The sequence below is a fragment of the Artemia franciscana genome, chromosome 7, assembly GCF_032884065.1.
Source record: "Artemia franciscana chromosome 7, ASM3288406v1, whole genome shotgun sequence".
Lineage (NCBI taxonomy): Eukaryota > Metazoa > Arthropoda > Branchiopoda > Anostraca > Artemiidae > Artemia > Artemia franciscana.
In genome coordinates this window covers 33,463,772-33,486,674 of record NC_088869.1, presented here as the reverse complement: position 1 = coordinate 33,486,674, position 22,903 = coordinate 33,463,772, and the positions used below count along the sequence as shown (strand labels likewise).

The 22,903-nt window shown below is 36.8% G+C and overlaps 1 protein-coding gene across 1 annotated transcript in view; it reads right to left on the bottom strand.

The window, feature by feature from the left end:
• Positions 1-311: 311 nt before the first annotated feature.
• The window catches only part of LOC136029185 (inositol-trisphosphate 3-kinase B-like), an 89,947-nt gene continuing 67,355 nt past the window's right edge, over positions 312-22,903 (bottom strand). Inside the window, exons 5-8 of the mRNA XM_065707310.1 lie at positions 21,775-21,921; positions 17,069-17,196; positions 8,612-8,694; positions 312-495 (exon numbers count right to left, since the gene is read on the bottom strand). Coding sequence (XP_065563382.1) covers positions 312-495; positions 8,612-8,694; positions 17,069-17,196; positions 21,775-21,921 — 542 coding nt within the window. The remainder of the gene's footprint in view (positions 496-8,611; positions 8,695-17,068; positions 17,197-21,774; positions 21,922-22,903) is intronic.

Below are 22,903 nucleotides of genomic sequence, written 5' to 3'. Positions count from 1 at the left end.
GTATTTTGGCTCAACTGGCCATGGGTTTGTAATTTCATACTGGAGTACAATCATGTATTTTTTTTTCCATATTTGTTTAGTGCAAATTGCCATTCAAACCCTGATTTCTTTTTTAAAATCAGAAACACTTGAAGATGGTTATTTCCGGCTAGAATTCCCTAGATAATATATCCACTAGAAAATCTGCTTTACAATGAACCAAATTATTGTTAAAGATTTAACTGACAATATGTTTGCGATGAAAATAATAGCCAATAGAAGTCATTCAATGTCTTGAATGACTTAACCACTAAACTACTAGTTTAAGATAATTACCAAATCCTTGTATTATTCCCAGTAAATTTTCTGAAAGAATTTTTTATGGACTCTGGATCTTTCATTATTCGAAATTCTCTTGTAGATGCTCCTTCCAAATGCCTCATCCCTTCTATTCGGAATCCAAGAACGGAGCTAGAAGAAATTGTCTCACGCCATAGCATATACCTGAAAGATACACTACGGAATAAAATAAAGTTTAGAAAAGATTTATTTCTAAGATATATAGATGAAGTTTGAAAGCCATGTCGGGCAAGGCTTTGTCAGATCTAGGCCTATTTATTAAAATATCTAATAAGATAACGATGATCGAGCAAAAATTATTTGAAATATTGCTGAGAATATAGCCTATGCACCGAAAAATTATGCTGGATACCATTTGAATATCTTGTAGGTCTACTCCCACAAACAGGACTCCCTCTTACTGGACCTTCCAGTATGCAAATTAAACGTTGCTCTAGCTCCGCTCATCATTGTTGTCTTGATTACCCTATATCTATCTTATTAAACGAGCAATAATTATATATATACTAGCTGTTGGGGTGGCGCTTCGCGCCAACCCAACACTAGTTGGTGGGGCGCTTCGCGCCCCCCCAAGCCCCCCGCGCGCGTAAGTCGTTACGCGCCATATTAGTTACGCGCCATATTAGTTACGCGCCATTGTAGTTGTGTCCCTGTGTCCCACCTGTGAATATAGATAGATTTATATATGTGTTTCAAACTACGTAAAAATTTGCGAATATACAACATTCTTGGCTTTCCCATTGTCTGTCCATATACAAAGCCGTATGTACTAATAATGACGTCATATGCAAACGCTCTTTTTACAAACAAACAAACATGCATACACACAACTCGTTTTTTATATAGATAGATAGATAGATAGATACAATACAAATTAACTACGTAAAACTTGTGAATATACAACAGTCTTCGCTGTCCCATTGTCTGTGCGTATAAATAGATTGTCAGGTTTACCGACCCTCAAAGATGCAACATACAATTGTACATTGGTAAAGCAATCTGTATTAAGATCTATACCGCATTTTTCTAGTGATTGCCCTTGAGCTTTGTTGATGGTGGTTGCAAATGCTAATCGAATTGGGAATTGCAATCTTTTAAATTGAAAAAGCAGATCCGTTGGAATCATGGGAATACGAGGAATAAGAACAGCCTCACCCTCATAAGGCCCTGTCAAGATTGTGGCATCTATTAGGTTTTCCATTGTTTTTTTTTTTACGGCAAGTCGCGTGCCATTGCAAAGCTTTGGTGGGTTGATATTTCTTAAAAGTATTATTGGTACGCCTATTTTTAGTTGTAGCAGGTGTGGTGGACACCCTGAAGGATCTATGGAATTTAAAAATTCAGATGGATAATTAACCGCTTCATTTGGTTCCGAAATACAAATTAACTGCGTAAAACTTGCGAATATACAACATTCTTCGCTGTCCAATTCTCGCTGCATATAAATAGATTGTCAGGTTTACCGACCCTCGAACATGCAACGTACAATTGTCCATGGGAAAAACAATCAGTATTAAGATCAATACCACATTTTTCTAATGATTGACCTTGAGCTTTGTTAATGGTGATTGCAAATGCTAATCGAATTGGGAATTGCAATCTTTTAAATTGAAAAGGCAGATCTGTTGGAATCATGGGAATGCGAGGAATAAGAACAGCCTCACCCTCAAAAGGCCCTGTCAGGATTGTGGCCTCTATTAGGTTTTCCATTGTTTTTTTTACGGCAAGTCGAGTGCCATTGCAAAGCTTTGGTGGGTTTATGTTACGTAACAATATTATTGGTACGCCTATTTTTAGTTGTAGCACGTGTGGTGGAAACCCTGAAAGATCTATGGAATTTAAAATTCAGATGGATAATTAACCGCTTCATTGGTTCCAAAACTGTGTCGACTGACTTGTAAAGGACTGCCTGGTCTTGAATCTTGGTCAAAACAATATTGTTGATTTCGTGGACGTCTATATTTTTGGGTGCGAGAATCGCTCTTTCACTTAGCCATTTATTATTTTTATAATTTTTTAGAATATTCGGAAATACTTTTTCAATCAATTCATTTTTGGACGTCACTAAATTACAGAAATCAGCAGGTAGTTGTATACGTCCTGAAATTGAGTCTACTGGAGCTTTCCGTTTCCCATTGCCAGCAATTGATCTGAAAATGTTTGACCAGAGTCATCGTTTTGCAATCGGACACGCATATTTGTAGTTAATTTTAATGTTTTTACGTGTGCCCATAAATTAGAATTTTTCAGGCAAGCATTCATTTCGTCTGCAGGAGTTGATCTAGGTATTATAGGTAATGTTTGCCTGAAATCTCCCGCAAGCAATATTAAGGTGCTGCCAAAGGGTTTCGACTTCCCTCGCAAATCTTTCAAGCATTGATCCAGAGCCTCGAGCGATTTTTTGTGTGCCATTGTGCACTCATCCCAAATAATAAGTTTGCATTGCTGCAATACTTACCCATCCCAGATGATTTGGAAATATTGCACGTGGGAGTTTCTGTAGAATGCAAGTTCAGAGGCAATTTCAAAGCGGAATGAGCAGTTCTTCCACCAGGCAGCAATGTTGCGGCTATTCCGGACGACGCAATTGCCAACGCTATATCATTTTTAGATCGAATTGATGCCAGAATCAGTTTTATCACAAACGTTTTACCAGTACCTCCTGGCGCATCCAAAAAGAAAATTTCTCCAACGTTGTTATCGACACAATGCATTATCGTATCATAAATGTCTTTTTGTTCCGACGTTAACTTGGAAATGTTATTTTGTACATACGACAATAGATCACTCGTACTGTAACTTTGTTCACGATCCAATTCTACACATGTCGAAACAGCAGCGATACGGTTAGGTGAAGGCATTCCCAAACCCTGAAGAGGTTTGTTTGCCATACTTATGCAAAAATCTTCTATAACAACTAAAGTGTAGTTATAAATTTCTGGTGTAAAATCAAAAGTCATGTCTGACGTCTCTAACTGTTTTCGATGAAGTATATCTTCGGACATTTTTGACTTATATTTTTCCCATAAATCTGTAGGAGCTGATGGAGAGCAAGTTGTTAAAATGATGCCAAACAATGCACGAATTTGACTTGGGGTTGACGTTTCGCACGCGTCATTGATGCAGTTATCCCAGTGTTGGTCATTCTCCAATAAATTCAGAGCTTGGCATGCACTACGGTAAGTGTCATGTATAGTACCATTTACAGTCCTCAAATACTCAAAGGATGTCGGACCGGGTACATTCACCAAAAGCAGGCGTAGAAAGAAGCATTCATGTTGATTGGGGTGAACGGTGTAGAGTCTTCCTATCGTGGTATCTTTGAAGATGGTAGGTTGGCCGTCGACTGACTTACCCTGTTTTCGACGTTCAAATACTTTATTTTTAGTATTCCACGTGTAATACGAAGGCACTTCAGTATACAGCAGTTTTTTTTGCAAAAGAATCATTTTTGCAAAGCGAAAAAAAAGCTGTTAATGTTGTATCCGGTGGATTCAGGACTCTTTGTTGCACGTTGGTTTCCGTGAAATAAACACGTTGACCATTCTGTAAATGTACCGCTAAGTGAACAACAGCTGGACTACGTTCATGTATCGGAAATGAAAGAATTCGCCAAACAGCTTCATTACTGCTTATGTATCTTCCAGCCTGATTATTCTACGATTTCATCGAAATCTTTGATTTCGGACTGCAAGCCAAAAACTGCCATGTCACTGCCTTTGTTGACGTATTTACATATGTATTTGATTGCCTTTACGGAGTTACAGTATTCAACGTTTATGTGTGCATTAAATGTTTTTGATAATAATGGGGAATATGGAACAACCCACTGGTTATCTACTTCGATGGTGGTACCGTTACGCTTCTTTATTATTGCTGTTTTACCGCCATCTTCAGTAGATCTTCTTCTATATTGTGGGTAACCATCATTGCCAGTAATTGTTTTGGGTACTAAAAGTCGAGGATATTGCTTTGTGCACCTTCCTCTGGCCATGCATGGTGAATTTTCGTTCAGTGCACCGCAAGGTCCATGTATCATATTTTTTACAATAATATCATGTAACCCCTTATCGACATTTTATCAGGTATTTCAGCGGAAATCACATCATCAATTTCGTTTGAAGTAATTTTTTTATGTAGCCAGATTAGTATATGTGCGTGTGGCAAACCTCGTTTTTGCCATTCCACTGAGTACATCCAGCATCGCACTGACCCAAACACTTCATGTTTTACAAGGTAGTTTATCAGTGATTTCAACTTTTGCCGGAAGACACGTGCCGTAATGTCATGCCTATGAACCGCCGATTGTCCTTGAAGTAAAAGCTGCAGTATCTCGTCCCAAGATTGATTACATGTAAATGTAATAAATAAATCTGGACGACCATAGAGACGAACATACGCAATAGCATCTTGAGCATATTCATGCATATGACGGGGACTGCCAACATATGACGAAGGTAAAATTGTTAATCTTCCAACGTTTGTGGTATTACCGTCATTTATAACTGCATCTCGCAAATGAATGTATTGTTCAGAGCGGAGCTTGGTCTGATTCAGGCGGATATATAGCAAACGTTCTGATTCAATTTTAGCATACATATCAACCATAAATTGGTGAAACAATTCACGGCATTTTAAAATATAATTTTCTTCATCCTGCCGAATCATTAGTCTATAGGAATAATAATGCATTGCACTGCATTTCTTATTCATTTCTTTGTTAGTGGCTGGATTCATCAATTTAATATTAAAGTGATAGCCGTCGGCTCCATCCCAAAAAATGATAGGATATTGTAGGGCATCGTAGCATCGATGAGTTTCAGCAATTCTTAACAACTGAGCGTTTCGCTTATGTAGAATAATATCTCGAGGTAAAAACTGATCACCGACCATAACGATTGCCACTTCGTCGATAGTCGGAGCATTGTATCTACGCACATGTTGGCCAGGAGGCGTTTTGTCAGCGGAAATAACAATTTTATGAGTATCAGTAGGCATCAAATCGATGGCTGTTTTGAACAGACGCACTAACTTATTATTTTCGTGGAAAAGATGTTGCAATTGGGAAACGATTGTCCTTTCAACGTTGGGAGAAATTTCGCAACGTGCATTCAATTCAGAATTTCTATCACTGATGAAGTACAATTGTAAAAATTTATGATTCTCGCCTGAGAATGGTAGAAGGGACCCTGCTTTATGATAAATTTGCCCTTTTACTTTGAAAGTAGACATAAATTGATCTGGATTTTCGATTTGGGCTCCAAACGACGTCATTTGGAAACATGAGTTGTATTGTCTGATTTTTGACAAAAAACGCTTAGATTCTGACGTAGTTCCAGTAAGGAAAGTCTTCAATGGCTCTGGTGGTGCAGCCAATAGAGGAAGTTTAACTTTTCCTGAGGCGCAACACATTCCCATTGTTTCACCATTGAATTTCAAGGCCTTGCAATAGGGACAAATTTTAGACATTGTCCCGATTTGAACACATCTACTCAAGCTATAATCATCGACTGGGTTGTACCTGAATGCCAGGCGATAACTTTCAGATTGCTCTGATTCCTCGGCACGCTTTCTTTTCTTACTTTCTCTATCAGCAGCAAGCCTGTTTCCCTGCTGGTCTTTTGATTCCTCGGCACGCCTTCTTTTTTCACTTTCTCTTTTAGCAGCAAGTCTGCTTCTGCGTTGCTCTAGTAGTTCCTCGGCACGCCTTCTTTTTTCACTTTCTCTTTTAGCAGCAAGTCTGCTTCTGCGTTGCTCTGGTAGTTCCTCGGCATGCTTTCTGTTCTTTCTTTCTCTATCAGCCTCAAGCCTGTTTCCCTGCTGGTCTTTTGATTCCTCGGCACGCCTTCTTTTTTCACTTTCTCTTTTAGCAGCAAGTCTGCTTCTGCGTTGCTCTAGTAGTTCCTCGGCACGCCTTCTTTTTTCACTTTCTCTTTTAGCAGCAAGTCTGCTTCTGCGTTGCTCTAGTAGTTCCTCGGCACGCCTTCTTTTTTCACTTTCTCTTTTAGCAGCAAGTCTGCTTTCGCGTTGCTCTGGTAGTTCCTCGGCACGCTTTCTTTTCTGACTTTCTCTATCAGCAGCAAGTTTTTTGGCATAGACTCTTTGAGCATCTTCATCAGTCATTATAAACTTAAGCATTAATAGAATTCTACGCGAACATACGTCTTATATAACTTGAATGACGTCACGCCTTCAAAGCAAAAATGATGGCAACTAATTTCATGACGTCAGCCGAAACATGACGGCGAACATATGTCTTATATAACTTGAATGACGTCACCTTCAAAGCAAAAATGATGGCAACTAATTTCATGACGTCAGCCGAAACATGACGTCACCTGATCCACACATCCACAGATCCACACACAGACAACTTATTTTTATATATATATATATATATATATATATATATATATATATATATATATATATATATATATATATATATATATATATATATATATATATATATATATCAAACTGTTCGTGGTAACGAACTGTAGTAAGGAGCGACCCGGCTCAATAGTAACCAAAACTCTAAAAAATGGAATTTCGATACCAATAGCTACATCAAAAGAATCGCATTTTAATGCTGATTTTAAATATACAAGTTTCATCAAGTTCCCACCAAAATTTACGAGCCTGAGAAAATTTGCCTTATTTTAGAAAATAGGGGGAAACAATCTCTAAAAGTCATAGAATCTTAAAGAAAATCACACCATCAGGTTCAGCGTATCAGAGAACTCTGTTGAAGAAGTTTCAAGCTCCTATCTACAAAAATGTGGAATTTTGTATTTTTTGCCAGAAGGCAGATCACGGATGCGTGTTTATTTGTTTTTTTGGTTTGTTTTTTTTTGTACAAGTTACAAACTTTGACCAGTTCTTACATATAGTAATGGTTATTTGGAAGGGTACAGATGTTTTCAGGGGGATTGTTTGATTGGGGGAGGGGTTGAGAACATTGGGATATGTTGGGGGAACTTTCCTTGGAGGAATCTGTCATGGGGGAAGAAAATATCCATGAAGGGAGCAAAGGATTTTCTAGCATTATTTAAAAAAAAAACAGTAAAAAAAAAATATGAAAAAGTCTTTTCAACTGAAAGTAAGGAGCTGCATTAAAACTTAAAACAAACAGAAACTATTACGCATATGATGGGTTTACCTCCTCCTAATACCTCGCTCTTGAAGCTAAAGTATTTTTAGTAATTTCAACTATTTATTCTGCGCTTTCGCGATCCAGGGGTCATTCTTAAGAAATTGGGAAAAAATTTAAGCTTTAGCGTAAAGAGCGAGGTACTGACGAGGGGATGAACTCCCTTATATACGTAATAAAACCATGAGAATACAGAAGTTCGTTACGTAAGCTAATTTGTAAGTTACGTGTATCTTTTACTGATAAAAACATTCGTACAAAATTAATAATTCTAGTTGCCTTTTTAAGTAACCAAAAAGATCGTAGGGCAACTAGGCCTCCTAACCCACTCCTTTTTTCTCAGAATCATTCGATCAAAACTATGAGAAAGCCATTTAGCCAAAAAAATAAATATACAAATTTCGTTTTAATTATTCATCTGCGGAGGGCCAAAATCAAAACATGTATTGATTCAAAAACGTTCAGAAACTAAATAAAAAAACAAGTTTTTTTAACGGAAAGTAAGGAGCGACATTAAAACTTAAAACGAACAGAAATTACTTCGTATATGAAAGGGGCTGCTTCCTCATCAACGCTCCGCTCTTTACGCTAAAGTTTTTTACTGTTTTAAAAAGTACACTTAAGAAAGAGAGTCAAACTTTAATGTAAAGAGCGGGGCGTTGATGAGGAAGTAGCCGTTAAAACAAACTTGTTTTTTTTATTTAATCATTCAAGAAGCGAAGCTTGTTCCCATAGTACTTTGTGTTTAAACAGGCAGAAAGTTTCACATATCGTAAAGAATCATTGTCAATCAGGAAAATCCAGATAGTTTTATACAACGAAGAATTCTTTTGATAGGATTAGTTTCTTCACTTAAAGAACTTCAAATTCTGACCTGGCACTTCTGAATACGTTTTAGTATTAAAAGTAGGAAAAAAGGATTCACTCAAAATTAAGGTCGTATCCAAGGAAAGCTAGGGGTATGACTCCCTCCCTCAAAATTTGTGTCTGACTCGTAAAACGTATCAAAACGCACATAAACAGATTTACGAAGCGTGTCCGAGAGCTATTTCTGCACCCTCACTCCCGCAAACAAAAATCCTGGATACGTCCCTCCTCATAATAAATAAACTTAGAAACCTTTGTTTGCTAACGCCCTGTTCATTTTGTTCTTCTTGCGTTGGTGCCTCTGGATCTGTAGCAACCATTTTTTCAAACAAATCCTAGAAAAGAAAATTACACAGAATATATTTTCAAGAAGTTTTTGTAGTTTTTTTGTTCTTATCAACAGAATGATAAACATGAAATCGTTGGTGTCAATTGATTCTGAACAAGGCAGAGTTACAAGACTATTATAACATAGGTTATCAGAGTTACCCGTTCTGATTTTCTATCTTTAAAAAGAAAAAGAGCTGAAATTTTTAGTGTTCTTTGAATTTCATTATGTTTATTTTCACGCATTCAAGGTATTTTGATAAAGTTCGTCATAAATAAGTTTATCAATGTCATTTCTGAAAATTTCAGATTAAAAAAGAAAACTTACAGATAACCCATTATGCTGTCACTCCTCTTTAGTTTAACTTTATTTCAGCTTTCTACACAGAGGTTCACAGAATAACTAATATGCATTAAATTACAGTCTTTACTGATTTCCACATAGGCTACATTATTCATGGTTGTATATCTTCGCATAAGGATGGAGAGGGAGGTGATCCCTGCTGAGATTGTCCTATGATCCTTCCCCCTAGATAAGTAGAAATAAAGTAGCCTAAAAATAATTTTACAGTATTCAAACGAATCTGTAATCGATGATTGCCTGGGTAGTCTTAAATCTAAATTCTACTCGCTTGGCCATAGCTAAGCAGTGTCAGTTAAGTTGTCTTAAAGTCAACAAATAAACTCTTCTAAAGCCATGTCATGCTTGAATACATAAAAGTGTATAGGAGAGATTGTGCATTTGCCCTCTGTCTTTTTCTAGAAAAAGTTTCGGCATAACTTGATGCCGAGCCGATGCCATAACTTGATGTCAAGGTCTCACTATGAATAAAAGAAGAGAATACAACCTACCAAATGTATAGGTACGTCTAACTAGGCCTAACTTTCCCGTCAAAATAAAGTTCACTTTGATAAAGTAATCTTTTATTGTTGATGATTTATACGAACAATGACAAAGGCTGTAAAAATTCCTTATGAAGAAGTAACCTTCTATAGAAACAATGATGTGAAAAAGAGATGAAAATCGAGATATTATTTTTAGCAAAGAGTAGAAAAATATAACTGGCCAATAATGTCTATCCTAATATAAATGTACGAGTGCCCCTACTACTGTTCCTCCCTGAAAAATCAACCTTCAGTAGCCAAAACAAAATTTTCCAAAAATTTGGAACCCAACAAGACCATAGTATAGTATAGCATATAGTATAGCATAGGACAAAGGCTATGCTTTCATCTAGCAATAACAGGGAATTCTAGTAGAAAAAATCAGATAAGCTAGCAATCGATTCAACTTAACTTAGTGCCAAACTGGCTGCACTGAGAATTTAACAATTTCCCAAGATACATTTCCAGAAAATTCCAAGGTTTGATAAGACCCTAAAGAATAATAATAATATGTAATATCTAAACTCAACATAGTTTTTAGAAGTAATGTTTTATGTATGTATGCACTTTTCCACAGTATCTATATCAGAGGTGAACTTTAATATCTTAGAAAACATCAAAAGTAGTGGCATTTCAGGACTAGCCCTATAAAAACAGATCAAGATTGCTTTCATTAAACATTGTCAATCCAGTTAGCATTCCCAAATATAGCATACCTTTCAAAGCTGACTTCATCTTTGGAATTGCAGAAAAGATTCAAAATGGCAAACACATTGAAAAAGTGAAAAATTTGTCATAGTTTGAGGTTAAACAAATTTCTCCGGTGGGGATTAAATTTATATTTTTAATTCACTGGGTCAAAGAAACCCCAATGTTAATGGAAAATTTAAGGAAATTTGGGATTGTTTGGCAATGGAGGCTCAAAAATGACTAAAACAGTTTTATTCCCAAGGTATCAAACTTTATCTTCGAGTACTTGACCTCCAAATCATTTGGTCTAGCGGACCCCACAAAAAAAATAGAAAAAAATGTTCACCCTAAAATAGGGCCCAAACAAGGGTCAGAAAATGGATTTTTTTAGTGGCTTCAAACTTAAGCCCCGAAGTCTCCTGGCTTAGGACACCCTAATGTACAAATAATTCAGACTCTGTGTATGGACCCTTCAGTATGATCAAAAATATTTTCGATCAACTAGAAATGTGTATCTGTAGATCAAGGGACCGAACAGAATGAAATACACACAAAAGAAACAAGAGCTAAGACCTCATATGGCACTTGTGACGAGGCAAGAAGAGCTAAGAGCCAAGAGATCATATAGTATGAGCTGTAACAAAATTCTCTGAATCAATAGATTGATTTAAAAGGAAAATAAGAGGCTTAATGCCGATCAGGATTTAAAATAAAAGCTCTGAGTTACGATGTCCTTCTAAATATCAAAATTCATTAAGATCCGATCACCCACTCGTAAGTTATAAATAACTAATTTTTCTAATTTTTCCTCTCCCTTTAGCCCCCCAGATGGTCGAACCTGGGAAAACAACTTTATCAAGTCAATTTATGCAGCTCCCTGACACGCCTACCAATTTTCATCGTCCTAGCACGTCCAGAAGCACCAAACTCACCAAATCACTTCTTCCTCTCCCTTTAGCCCCCCAGATGGTCGAACCTGGGAAAACAACTTTATCAAGTCAATTTGCGCAGCTCACTGACACGCCTACCAATTTTCATCGTCCTAGCACGTCCAGAAGCACCAAACTCGCCAAATCACTAAACCCCTCCCCCCAACTCCCCCAAAGAGAGCGAATCCAGTACGGTTCCGTCAATCACGTATCAAGGACATTTGCTTATTCTATCCACCAAGCTTCATCCCGATTCCTCCACTCCAAGTGTTTTCATAGATTTCCCCCTCCAACTCTCCCCAATGTCAAAAGATCTGGTCGGGATTTGAAATAAGAGCTCTGAGACATGAATTCCTTCTAAATATCAAATTTCATTATGATCCGATCACCTATCGTAAGATAAAAATACCCCAATTTTCACGTTTTCCAAGAATTCCGGTTTTCCCCCTCCAACTCCCCCCAATGTCACAGGATCTGGTCGGAATTTAAAATTAGAGATTTAAAGCACAAGATCCTTCTAAATACCAAATTTTATTAAGATCTGGTCACCCTTTCGTAAGTTACAAATACCTCAATTTTCAAAATTACCCCCCTCCCCAACTCCACCAAAGAGAGCAGATCCGGTCCGGTTATGTCAGTAACGTATCTTAGACAGGTTTTTATTCTTCCCACTAAGTTTCATCCCGATCCCTCCAATCTAAGCGTTTTCCATGATTTTAGGTTCCCCCACCCCAAACTCCCCCAATGTCATCGGATCCGGTCGAGACTTAAAATAAGAGCTTTGAGACACGATATCCTTCTAAATATCAAATTTCATTGAGATCCGATCACCCGTTCTTAAGTTAAAAATACCTCATTTTTTCTAATTTTTCAGAATTCCCCCACCCCCCCCAGCTACCCCAAAGAGGACGGATCCGTTCCGGTCATGTCAGTCATGTATCTAGGACTTGTGCTTATTTTTCCCACCAATTTCCATCCCGATCCCTCCACTCTAAGTGTTTTCCAAATTTTATGTTTACCCTCCCAACTCCCCCCCCCCAATTTCACCAGGTCCGGTCGGGATTTAAATAAGAGCTCTGAGATACGATATCCTTCTAAATATCAAATTTCATTGAGATCCGATCACCCGTTCGTAAGTTAAAAATACCTCATTTTTTCTAATTTTTCAGAATTATCCCCCCCCCCAACTACCCCAAAGAGAGCGGATCCTTTCCAGTTATGTTGATCATGCTAGGACTTGTGCTTATTTTTCCCACCAAGTTTCATTCCAATCCCTCCACTCTAAGTGTTTTCCAAGATTTTAGGTTTCCCCCTCCCAACTCCCCCCCAATGTCACCAGATCCGGTCGGGATTTAAAATAACAGCTCTGAGACACGATATCCTTCCAAACATTTTCCAAAGATCCTTCCATTCCAAACAATTTCATTAAGATCTGATCAACCGTTCGTAAGTTAAAAATACTTCAATTTTTCTATTTTTTCCGAATTAACGGGCCCCCCACTCCCCCCAGATGGTCAAATCGGGAAAAAGATTATTTCTAATTTAATCTGGTTCGGTCCCTGATACGCCTGCCAAATTTCATCGTCCTAGCTTACCTGGAAGTACCTAAAGTAGCAAAACTGGGATAGACAGACCGACAGGCCGACAGACCGACAGAATTTGCGATTGCTATATGTCACTTGGTCAATACCAAGTGCCACAAAAATTCAAAATATTGATTGACTCGAAAATATGGCCTAAAAAGGAGCATTGATTCCCTTTAGAACAGCTTATACTTCCTATTCACAAGTTCTTAGACCCAAATGCACAGAAAAACTAGGTTCGGGGAATGGGCCCTTAAAATAGGACCTGAGACAGGGCAACAGAATTCCTTCAAAGCGTCCAGGACAGACGACATTTATAATGAGATCAGACCAAGAAGAGTTATTGAAGGTTTGTTTTACTATCCCGGACACATAGACTAGCAGATTCGTATATCTGATTCGTGATGTCTGAAAACATGTCAATTCATTTGTTGTCCCCTATCAGTTTCAAAATTAAAACTAATTAACATTGAAACTTATAGGGTACGTAATATGGCCAGGCAAAAGAGGAACCAAACAACGGGCCAAAAAAGAAGAAGAACCAGGTAGACCTCAATGATGGCAAAATGTTAAAAAAAAAAAAAAATTGGCATCGATTTGTGAACCTGAAAACCAAAAAAAAATAAATTGTTTTCTCCATTTGACTTAAACTTGTACTAAGCGAGATCGTTTGGTTTAGCGAGTGAAGACACAAAACTTTGAGTATCAAACGGATCTCATCAATTTGTGAATCAAGAGTACCAGAATAAATGCTTTTTATCCGCCTAGCCATGGTATTGCATGGTGTGTATACTATGTAATATGTACATTACAGGAAAAGGCTGCCTTGCAAAGAAGGTAGAGGGATAAGGAGTGACAAAAAATGATGAAGACAAAAAAAAAAGAAAAATTGCCTGAATTAATTTATTAGCCCTGAAATAGAACCAATTTTGTTTTGTATGATCAGCTTGCAACTCACTTGCCATGTAGACTGGGCTAAACGGACATAAGAGCTCAAAATATTTTGAAAAAATCAAGTTAAGCCAATTATTGATGCTTAAAAGTGGAAAAAAGTTTGCTTTTCTTAGATTAACTTGAAACGTTGAGGATTATGCCAATTCACGATAAAAAAAAAGAAAAGATTTTTTGTCAATCTTTTTGAAACTTATAGGTTATGCAGACAGACAAAAAACTTGGAAGCAAATTTGACTGAATAGATTCCTGCTCTCGAGTTTTTTTTTTATCTTTAATACACAACGCAGAAATCTTCTTATAAAGGACCCACACATGTGCTTATTTAAACCTAATTGCGTTCGAACCAGACAGCGCATGAACAGATTCTTTTAATAAGACGGTGGATTACGATAAATCTATATATGAGGCTGCCTATGGATAAGCGTAAGGATAATTTCAATACCATAAATCTGCAAAAATTATAAATATTTTGAATTTGTATGCTAAAAAATATTAGCCTCATTCATCCAGAATTTTATGATAAAAATTATAAAGAATTTATAACCGAAGAAAATGGCTGATCGAACGTCTCGGCTCAGTATCAATTTACAAAATTTTTAATTGCAATCCAACGTTTGAGCTCTTAAGCAAAAAAGCTGAAAACTACAACTGACCCAAAACAAAATAAACCAAATATATAAATCCAAAAAAAAGAAAAAACAAAAAAATACATTTAAAAACACATTTTTCCGGAAAAACAACTTTTCTAAGAAGCTTTAGCAGCAATATTAAAAGTTGAATGAACAGAAATAAAGCTATATAATACGTAACACGAGCAGAAATTACTAATAATGAATGAATGAAACACATACAAAAATATGAAACATAAACGAACATAAATAAAAATGCTAAAAACGTCAAACCCTCTTAAAGGTATTGTCATATGCCAGAAAATTATAAGTTAAGAGACAATCGAAAGTCTTAAAGCTAAGATCTCAAAGTATTTAAAGATTGGAATTACCTAATATAGCTTCTGAACAGCAGAGAAAGATCTAAGGGGGACGAGGGGGATAGATTGCTCCGGGCTCTGATTCATAGGACCACCGGCTTATAAAAAACTTTTTGATCTGATGAAATAAAACTTGAGCTCTATTTTTCAACTCTGGAAAGCACCAACGTTTGCCTTGAAGATTTATTTAACTATACTTGTATCAGTTTCTTATAGTGAGAGAAGCTTCAGCAAATTAACATTTATTATAAACTATTTAGAAACTAGACCGGCAAGCACTAGCTGACAAACTTTAGTATAGTCTTCGTAGAACATGATGTGGCTTCAAAGATCTCACATGAAGAAATTATCTTTGAGAAAAGCACATACAGTTAAGTTTTATACAAATACTTCATGGTAACAAACTGAAAGTAAGGAGCGACCCGGCTGAATAGTAACCGAAACTCTAAAAAATGAAATTTAGACAACAATAGATATAACAAAAGAATCGGCTGATTACGCTGATTTCAAATATATAAGTTTCATTAGGTTTATTTACACCTATCAAAATCTACGAGCCTCAGAAAATTTGCCTGCGTATCAAAAAACCCTACTGTAGAGGTTTCAAGCTCCTATCAAAAAAATGTGGAATTTTGATATTTTTTTCCAGAAGAAAGTTCAAGGATACGTGTTTATATTTTTTTTTCTTTACCGGTAATCCTATCGACTCAATGGGCCTAGAATATAGTGAGAGGGCATATTCGAACGGAGATCAAAAGCTCTAGTGCCCTTTTTAAGGGACCAAAAAGATTGGAGGGCAACTAGGTCCCCTCCCTCTGCCCTTTTTCCCAAATCATCTGATCAAAATTTTTGATAGCCATTTTGTTCATCACAGCTGAGAGGCCCAACAACTATGCCTCGGGATATAGCATGACCCTCCCCCCCTCACTGCCCCAGGGGAAAGGACTTTAAGTTATACAAATTGCCCATTATTTACGCATAGTATTTGTTATTGGGAAGTATACATACATTTCCAGGAGGGGGAGGGACCAATTTTCTGCTGGGGGCTTCTTCTACGGAGGGAATGTTTCACGGGGAGGGAGGTTTCCAGGGGACGATTTTTTAGGGGAAATTATACACCGGGAATTTGCCAGAACTCATATACAGAATTCTTTTATATGTCTTGCTTTCTCTTTTATACCTTAATCTTACGGGTGGAGTTGTTAAGGGTAATTGTCCGGAGTAAATCTTCACCGGGATTGAATTGTCTAGATGATATTTTAGTGGGGAGGGGGATTTTTCCGTAGAGTATGGGCCAGGTTTCCTAGAGCTGTTTAATAAATGATCAGAAATTAAATAAAAAAACAAGATTTTTCAGCTGAAAATAAGAAGCAGCGTTAAAACTTAAAACAAACAGAAATTATTATGTATATGAAGGGGATAATCCCCTCCTCAATACCTTGGCCTTTACGCTAAGGTTTGAAATGTGTACCAATTCTTTGAGAACGACTCCTGAAACACAAGGGTCGTTTAATTAGGACTATTAGAAGCTTTTTTAAAAGTAATAACAATTTTCTAACTTAAATAGCGAGGTGTTAAGGAGGGGCAATCCCCTTGATATATGTAATAATAACTATTAGTTTTAAATTTTTATGTTGCTCCTTACTTTCTGTTAAAAAAAACTTGTTTTTAAGTTAATTTACAAGATGAGATCTGTTGCATATAATCTAAATTGTATGTGCAGTGTGTGACCAATAAAATATTTTCACCAAGAATCTTAAAGTTTGTATTGAACCTTATTAAATACAGGGACGCATCCAGGGGGGCAGGCAAAGGGGTTTCCCCCCTATGAATTTTTCATCCGACTCGTAAAAACGTAACAAAAATTTTTGATGCGTTTAGAAAAATTTGTAGAAGTCCCCTTTCTAGAAAAAAACAACAGTCCTTGGTACGGCCCTGATTGTAGATATTAAACTATAGTAATGATACTAAAATAATTAAAAAAGTATATTCTTCAGAGAAGTAAAACATCCATAATCTGATATCTATAATTGGTTTGTTGACTAGACGTCAAGTGGCATTCTTGTCCCGGCACTGACAGGTCTAGATCTATCCCTGCTGAATAATTCAATTATTTGCGTAGTTAAAATCTACCCCTCCCCCAATTAAAAACGAAATAAAATTTCAACAAAACTATTTTGGTGATATCCAGTCAAAGAAACTTCGAAATTTCTATCGGTTGGAAAATTTGCAGAACTACCACATAAAGAAGCGCTAAATTTCTTCATGTCTCCATACGAGGTGTGTACCAACAGCGTCATCATCTCTAGCGTAAAAATATATACCGAAATGCTCAAAATAATAAAAAGCTTACACGACGTAATTTTGGTCTATCTTGCGCCCTGGTTAATTCTTCTTCTAGATATGTCCGGAAACCAATCTTGCAATCCATTACACATGGCGATGAAAACTGACACAATAAATCCTCCAAAGCCAAATAGACTTAATCACAAGTTAGTTAAGGAAATAATATATTTGTATATGAATATATGATAGTCATAATAGAAGTGCTGATAAGGAAGTGCAAATCACTGTAAAATAAAACTAAAAAAACAAGAGAACATTTTTTTTTGCCAATAAAACAATAGTCACAATAAATATTTAAGAACACATATTGTCCCGAACAAGGCCATATCCAGAGGGGTGAGAGGGTTATGGGGTTTTAGAAAATGCCACGACCGAAAAAAATCCTGGATACGTCCTTGGTCCTGAACAAGAGGGAATGGGCTACCAGCTTACCACCCATTTACTCTCTACAATGAACTTTAACCAGTGCTTAAATGAAAACATTTTTGAGAGCTGCATGTATAGCGCGATGGTAGCCTAACTGCAAGCGGTTTATTTAACAATTGCCTCACAAATCATATAAGCTAAAAACTGTATTATTCAAAGCATATGCAAATAAATAAGCCCAACCATTTTTAACACATAGATAAGGAAAATTTTTCATCACCTCGCTCTTGTGCTTGAACCTTTGTTCTGGAAGCATTTGGGGGAGGGGTAATCTTGGCATAAAGAGTCATGCTAAGGGAGTGGATTATCTCCTCTTGTGAGGAAGTAAAAAATGATATCTGTTACCTTTGATCTTGTTACTACTGTCACTAATGTGTCTACATGCTTTGCTTTGATCCGATTCCGTTTTTGTGTTAGCTACAAAAAAGATGAGTTTTTTCGACTGAAAGTAAGGAGCAACCTTAAAACTTAAAATGAAAATAAAACTTAAAATTTGTCAAAACCACCCAAAAGCAGGAAAATTGCAATAAAAATATACTAACAGTTTCTAACAAACTTGGCAACTTCATGAGCTCATAAAATGTTTTATTAATATTGGAAATAGTCATTATGATCAGTTACAAAGATTCAGGCATGCAATATGACTGTATTAAGAAACAAATTTCAAGCAACGATTAAGAGCAGAGCAAAACCTAGATATTGTGCAATTACCTATTATCAAGCAACCTTATAAGATACTATTTTTTTTTGGCCCACAAGAATTACTCTGGCCATGCCTATGGGTGCATAGTAAGACGACACAATATCATATACTCGTTAATATAATACAGGACTGTGAAAATTTGATGTGAAAATTGGCAACGCAACATAGAAGCATAATAGCCTATTTTTTATAAAAGTGAGTTTCGCCTTTAGAAAGTCATAGATCAATAAGTTTTTCCAACGGAGGAGGATCTAATACCATGAAAAGCGGGTTTTGGGCAAACTTGTTTAAATACTTACGCGGGATTCGTCCCTTGGTTCTAGGCTGATTCCCCGCTGAAAATTACCTATGTGTGTAAAATTGAGCATCCAAAAGGGAAGTATAACAAACAATAAGAACCAATTAAGGCTGTGATTTTTGAATATTCTACCTATATTCCAAAATATAGGTAGAATTTACGGTGTAGAATATCCTACAGTATCTGTTATATATTTTTATTTCTGTTAATTCTTTTTTGTGCGTGTTCTTTGGGGAAGTTATCACATCAGGGAACGATCCAGCTAGAGCAACATTTTTTCTTCATTCTTTTTATTTGTCTTCCTTTCTCTTTGCCTGCTCAATTTTAAATGGGGAGAGAGGATTTCCGTAACGGATTTGTCCTCAGTAGAATTTTCCTGGGGAAATTGTCCATGGAGGTAATTTTTCCGGGGGAAAAACCATCCCGTGGACATCAATAAATCCCGTGAGATTTTGAGGGGGTAATCACACCCTTCCTGTTTATCTTCCCCAGATTTCTCCAGGTACCCATTTAGAGCTGGGTCGACTCTGGCTAAGCTTACAGAGTCACATCACTGACCCCCGTCCCAAACTGAAGAATTAGGTACACTGGGATTCGAACCCGCGTCCTCTCAGACAAAGGATCACGAATCCAGCGCACCAACCCACTCAGCCAGGACAGCTGATAAAAAGAGATACATCAAAAGAATCAGCTTAGTATGCTGATTCTAAATATATAAGATGCATGAAGTTTAGTATTACCCATATAAATATACAAGTTTCATCAATTTAGTCTTACCCACGAAAGGTTACGAGCCGGAGAAAATTTGACTGATTTTAAAATAGGGGGAAAACACCCCCTAAAATTAAACGAATCTCAATGGAAATTACACCACGATATTCAGCATACCAGAGAACCATATTTTAGGAGTTTGAAGCTCCTATTTGCAAAAATGTGGAAGATTGCTTTTGTGCAAGAAAACTGATCACGGATGTGTATTTATTTTATTTTTCTTTATTTTTTATTCCATGGGCGATTGTATCGAAATAATAGAAGATTGGAGAGGGTGCATTCGAACAGAAACACAAATTTCTAATACCTTTTTTAAGTGACCAAAAAGATTCGAGGGGAACTGGGCCCCCCTTCCACGCCCAGGTGTAAAATGACCCTCCACTCTCCGTGGGGAGATGCCAGTAAGTTATAATATTCGCCCATTGCTTAAGTATACTATATGTTATTGGGAAGTATACAGACATTTTTTTTGGGGGGGAAGGGGGTGGGTAAGCTTGGGGTGGATTTCTTTAGGGAGAATTTAACTTGAAGAGACAATTTTCTGGGTGGGTAGGTGAATATTCCCGGATAAATATTTACGCTGTGGGGATTTGACAAAATTACTATACGAAATTTCTTTTAATTGTCTTATATTCTCTCTGCCAAATTTTTCATGTGGGGATGTTCCAGGGGAACTATCCAAGGGCGTTTTTCCGCGTGTTTTAATTTGATTTCTGGGAAATAATTTCCACAAAAGGGGGCATGTATGGAATGATCGAGAAACCGATTAGAGATTGAAGTCTTATTCAAATGTAAGAATGCTAAGGACAATTTTTCCAGCTGAATTTTCTGTAAGCAATTTTACAGAGCGGGGAAATTCTCAGCGAGGATGAAACTATCTGATGGGAATTTGGCGGGGGGGGGAGTGTGTAATTTCCGTTGGATGAAACTTCCAAGAAGGGTTTTTCCGTAAGGGGGAGGGGTGTATTTCATAGAGGGTGACCCAGATTTACCAGCATTATTTGAAAAATGAACAGAAATTATTCCGTGCATGAAGGGTTGCCCCCTCCTCAATACCTTATTCTTTTTGAGCAATTTTGACTGTTTGTCCCAATTTTTTAAAAGCGTCAGAGCAAGGTAGGGAGGAGGGGACAACCCTTCATATACGGTGAGCCAAATTCTAACCTGTATTTGTTGACAAACGATTTTTTTTTAACTGAAAAGTAAGGAGTGACATTAAAAGTTAAAAGGAACAGAAATTATTCCGTATATGAAAAGGGCTGTCCCCTCTTCAATGCCTCACTCTTTATGCTAAAGTTTTTATTGTTTTAAAATGTAGAGTTGTGACAGAGTCAAACTTTAACGTAAAAAGTGAGGCGTTGAAGAGGGGACAGCCTTTTTCATATACGGAATAATTTCTGTTTGTTTTAACTTTTAATGTCGCTCCTTACTTTCAGTTAAAAAACTTGTTTTTGTTGTAATACTAAAAAAAATCCCAGGAAAATTTGTAATCAATTCATTCTTTTACCAACCTTAAAAATTATTGACTGGTTCTAATTAAGCTACTTAATGATCCTTTTTTTTTCTTAAAATGATTATGAGGGATGAATGTATGCCCATAGTATAATGTATAATGCCTATATGTATGCCTATGGTATAATTGTGAGCTGTACTCACCTAAAAACCATATGTTCATTAGAAGGCTAATTGGTAAATAACTAACATAACTAAAAACCATTGTAGAATACACACCAAAAAGCGCAATATCTCTGGGGTAACGGTAGAGCAGTATAAGTTTTATCCCTCCCAACAAAAACCTGTGTTTTTCTCCCCCTCAAAATAGTGGAAGAAAATCAAAATGACATTTCTGGTGCGTTTTCTTCATACACTCTGGTGTACTGTTTTCTAGTAGCTCATGATTTCACACTTACAAAAGACTCTAGTCCTGATACGTGTTTAGGTATTATACTAATTCAGATAAGGTCAAGTATTTGAGGGGAGTATTCGATACTTTATAGTATTCGATACTTTATAAAAATTTCCATGCTTAAAGCTTAATAAAATGACTAGATAGGACCAAGGTCCGATTGGACCCAATCGTTCCAACCGCCCTTTATCCGGTCCTGCCTTTAACTTTTCCTTAAATACTGCATTAACACCAAATTTCTCATAAGAATACATATGTTTGAGCAATTTCCGATTTGTATTATTTAAAGCCCTTTCCGGATTGGACCTATTTGGAGAGTACGGGAAGCGACAGCAAAAAAGGGCAGGGACTGGTTGCCTTTTATTATCTAGTACTCTAGAAAGTGAAATATAAATTTTCAATAAAATGGCGCCTTCTGAAGTTTTTACGACCCCTCCTTCCATGTGAAGTGGCTCTGGGACTCGAAAAAAAAAACACTAAGCGCTAACGGTTCTATAGGGACTACTAAAGGCAACGCTAGAGCGCTTCCTCTGACTAACCAAGCACAGATTGAAAAATAATTAAGGTTGAAATTCCAAAAAAGATTAAATAGATGATAGAAAAGGATACGTTCTCCACTTTCAGCAACCACATGCCCCTTGTATTCTGGCACGAATGGTCGAAGTGCGTCAGTCATTAAAAGGTTGAAACATCGCTCCTCTCTAGGGCACAACCGTTTTAAAATAGTTCCTCGTTCATTAGCAGCCTTAAAACTTCCTGAAATAATAATTAAATTCATACACTGTAATAAATATGGGAGGAATAGAATAAGACCCTTTTAAAATCAGTATGTGTCATACGTTGAGTCTGAGATTTGTCAAACGTTTTACAGAAACACTAACCAAAACATTCAATAAAAGGACGAGATCATTGGTTTTCAATCAATTATTAGGAAACTGTGATTCTTTTGGCTAATATATTTGGCATTTCCCTGTGAAACCAGGCTTTCGGCTGCTAATAAAAACCAATGTATGCTGTGAAACAAATCTTATGATTTTCGGCACGATTTTCTATTCTACGTATTAAATTTTTCAGCAGGTTGTGGTGAGTCACAAAAAGATAACAAACAAGAAAAGGAAAGTACCTTCGGTATGCACGTATTCAAACTAATTTCGAATGTGACTACACGCAAACTGCATAATAATTATGTTATAGCTGCATGTAAAAACAATAGCATTTTATTATAGTTTGATTGGCTTTAAAAAGGAAGTTCGAACTAAAAATATTAATTGTTGTAACTATTATGATGGCATCTTTACAATCCCGGGTTCTCCTTTCCTGCGCAAGAGATTATTTGATGTGATTTAATGTGAGTTGAAGTGACCCAGCCCAAAAACAAATCACCGGATAGTTAGGAGTTTCAACATGAGTAACCGCTGCCAGCCTGCTCTTTCACTCAGGCGAACAATAGAAGAGACACAAAGAAGAAGTAAAAAGGCATGTGAAAGGTTGACGAAAGGTTGGGATATGAACCAAATGCAAAGGGTAGTTTCCACTTACCTAATCTGGCTTCAGCCAACGAGCATATAGTAGGCTTTGCAGGGCTGAAATTGTATAAACACTTTTTATTTAACAGCGCGTTGAGTCGTTATATTAAAAATTGCAAAGGGCTTGAAAAATATAGAAAATTATGCTGAATAGAGCTGCTTTTGTGCCTTCCTGAGAAAGCTAAAAGCTCTTAATTTGGCTTCCGGCCGGA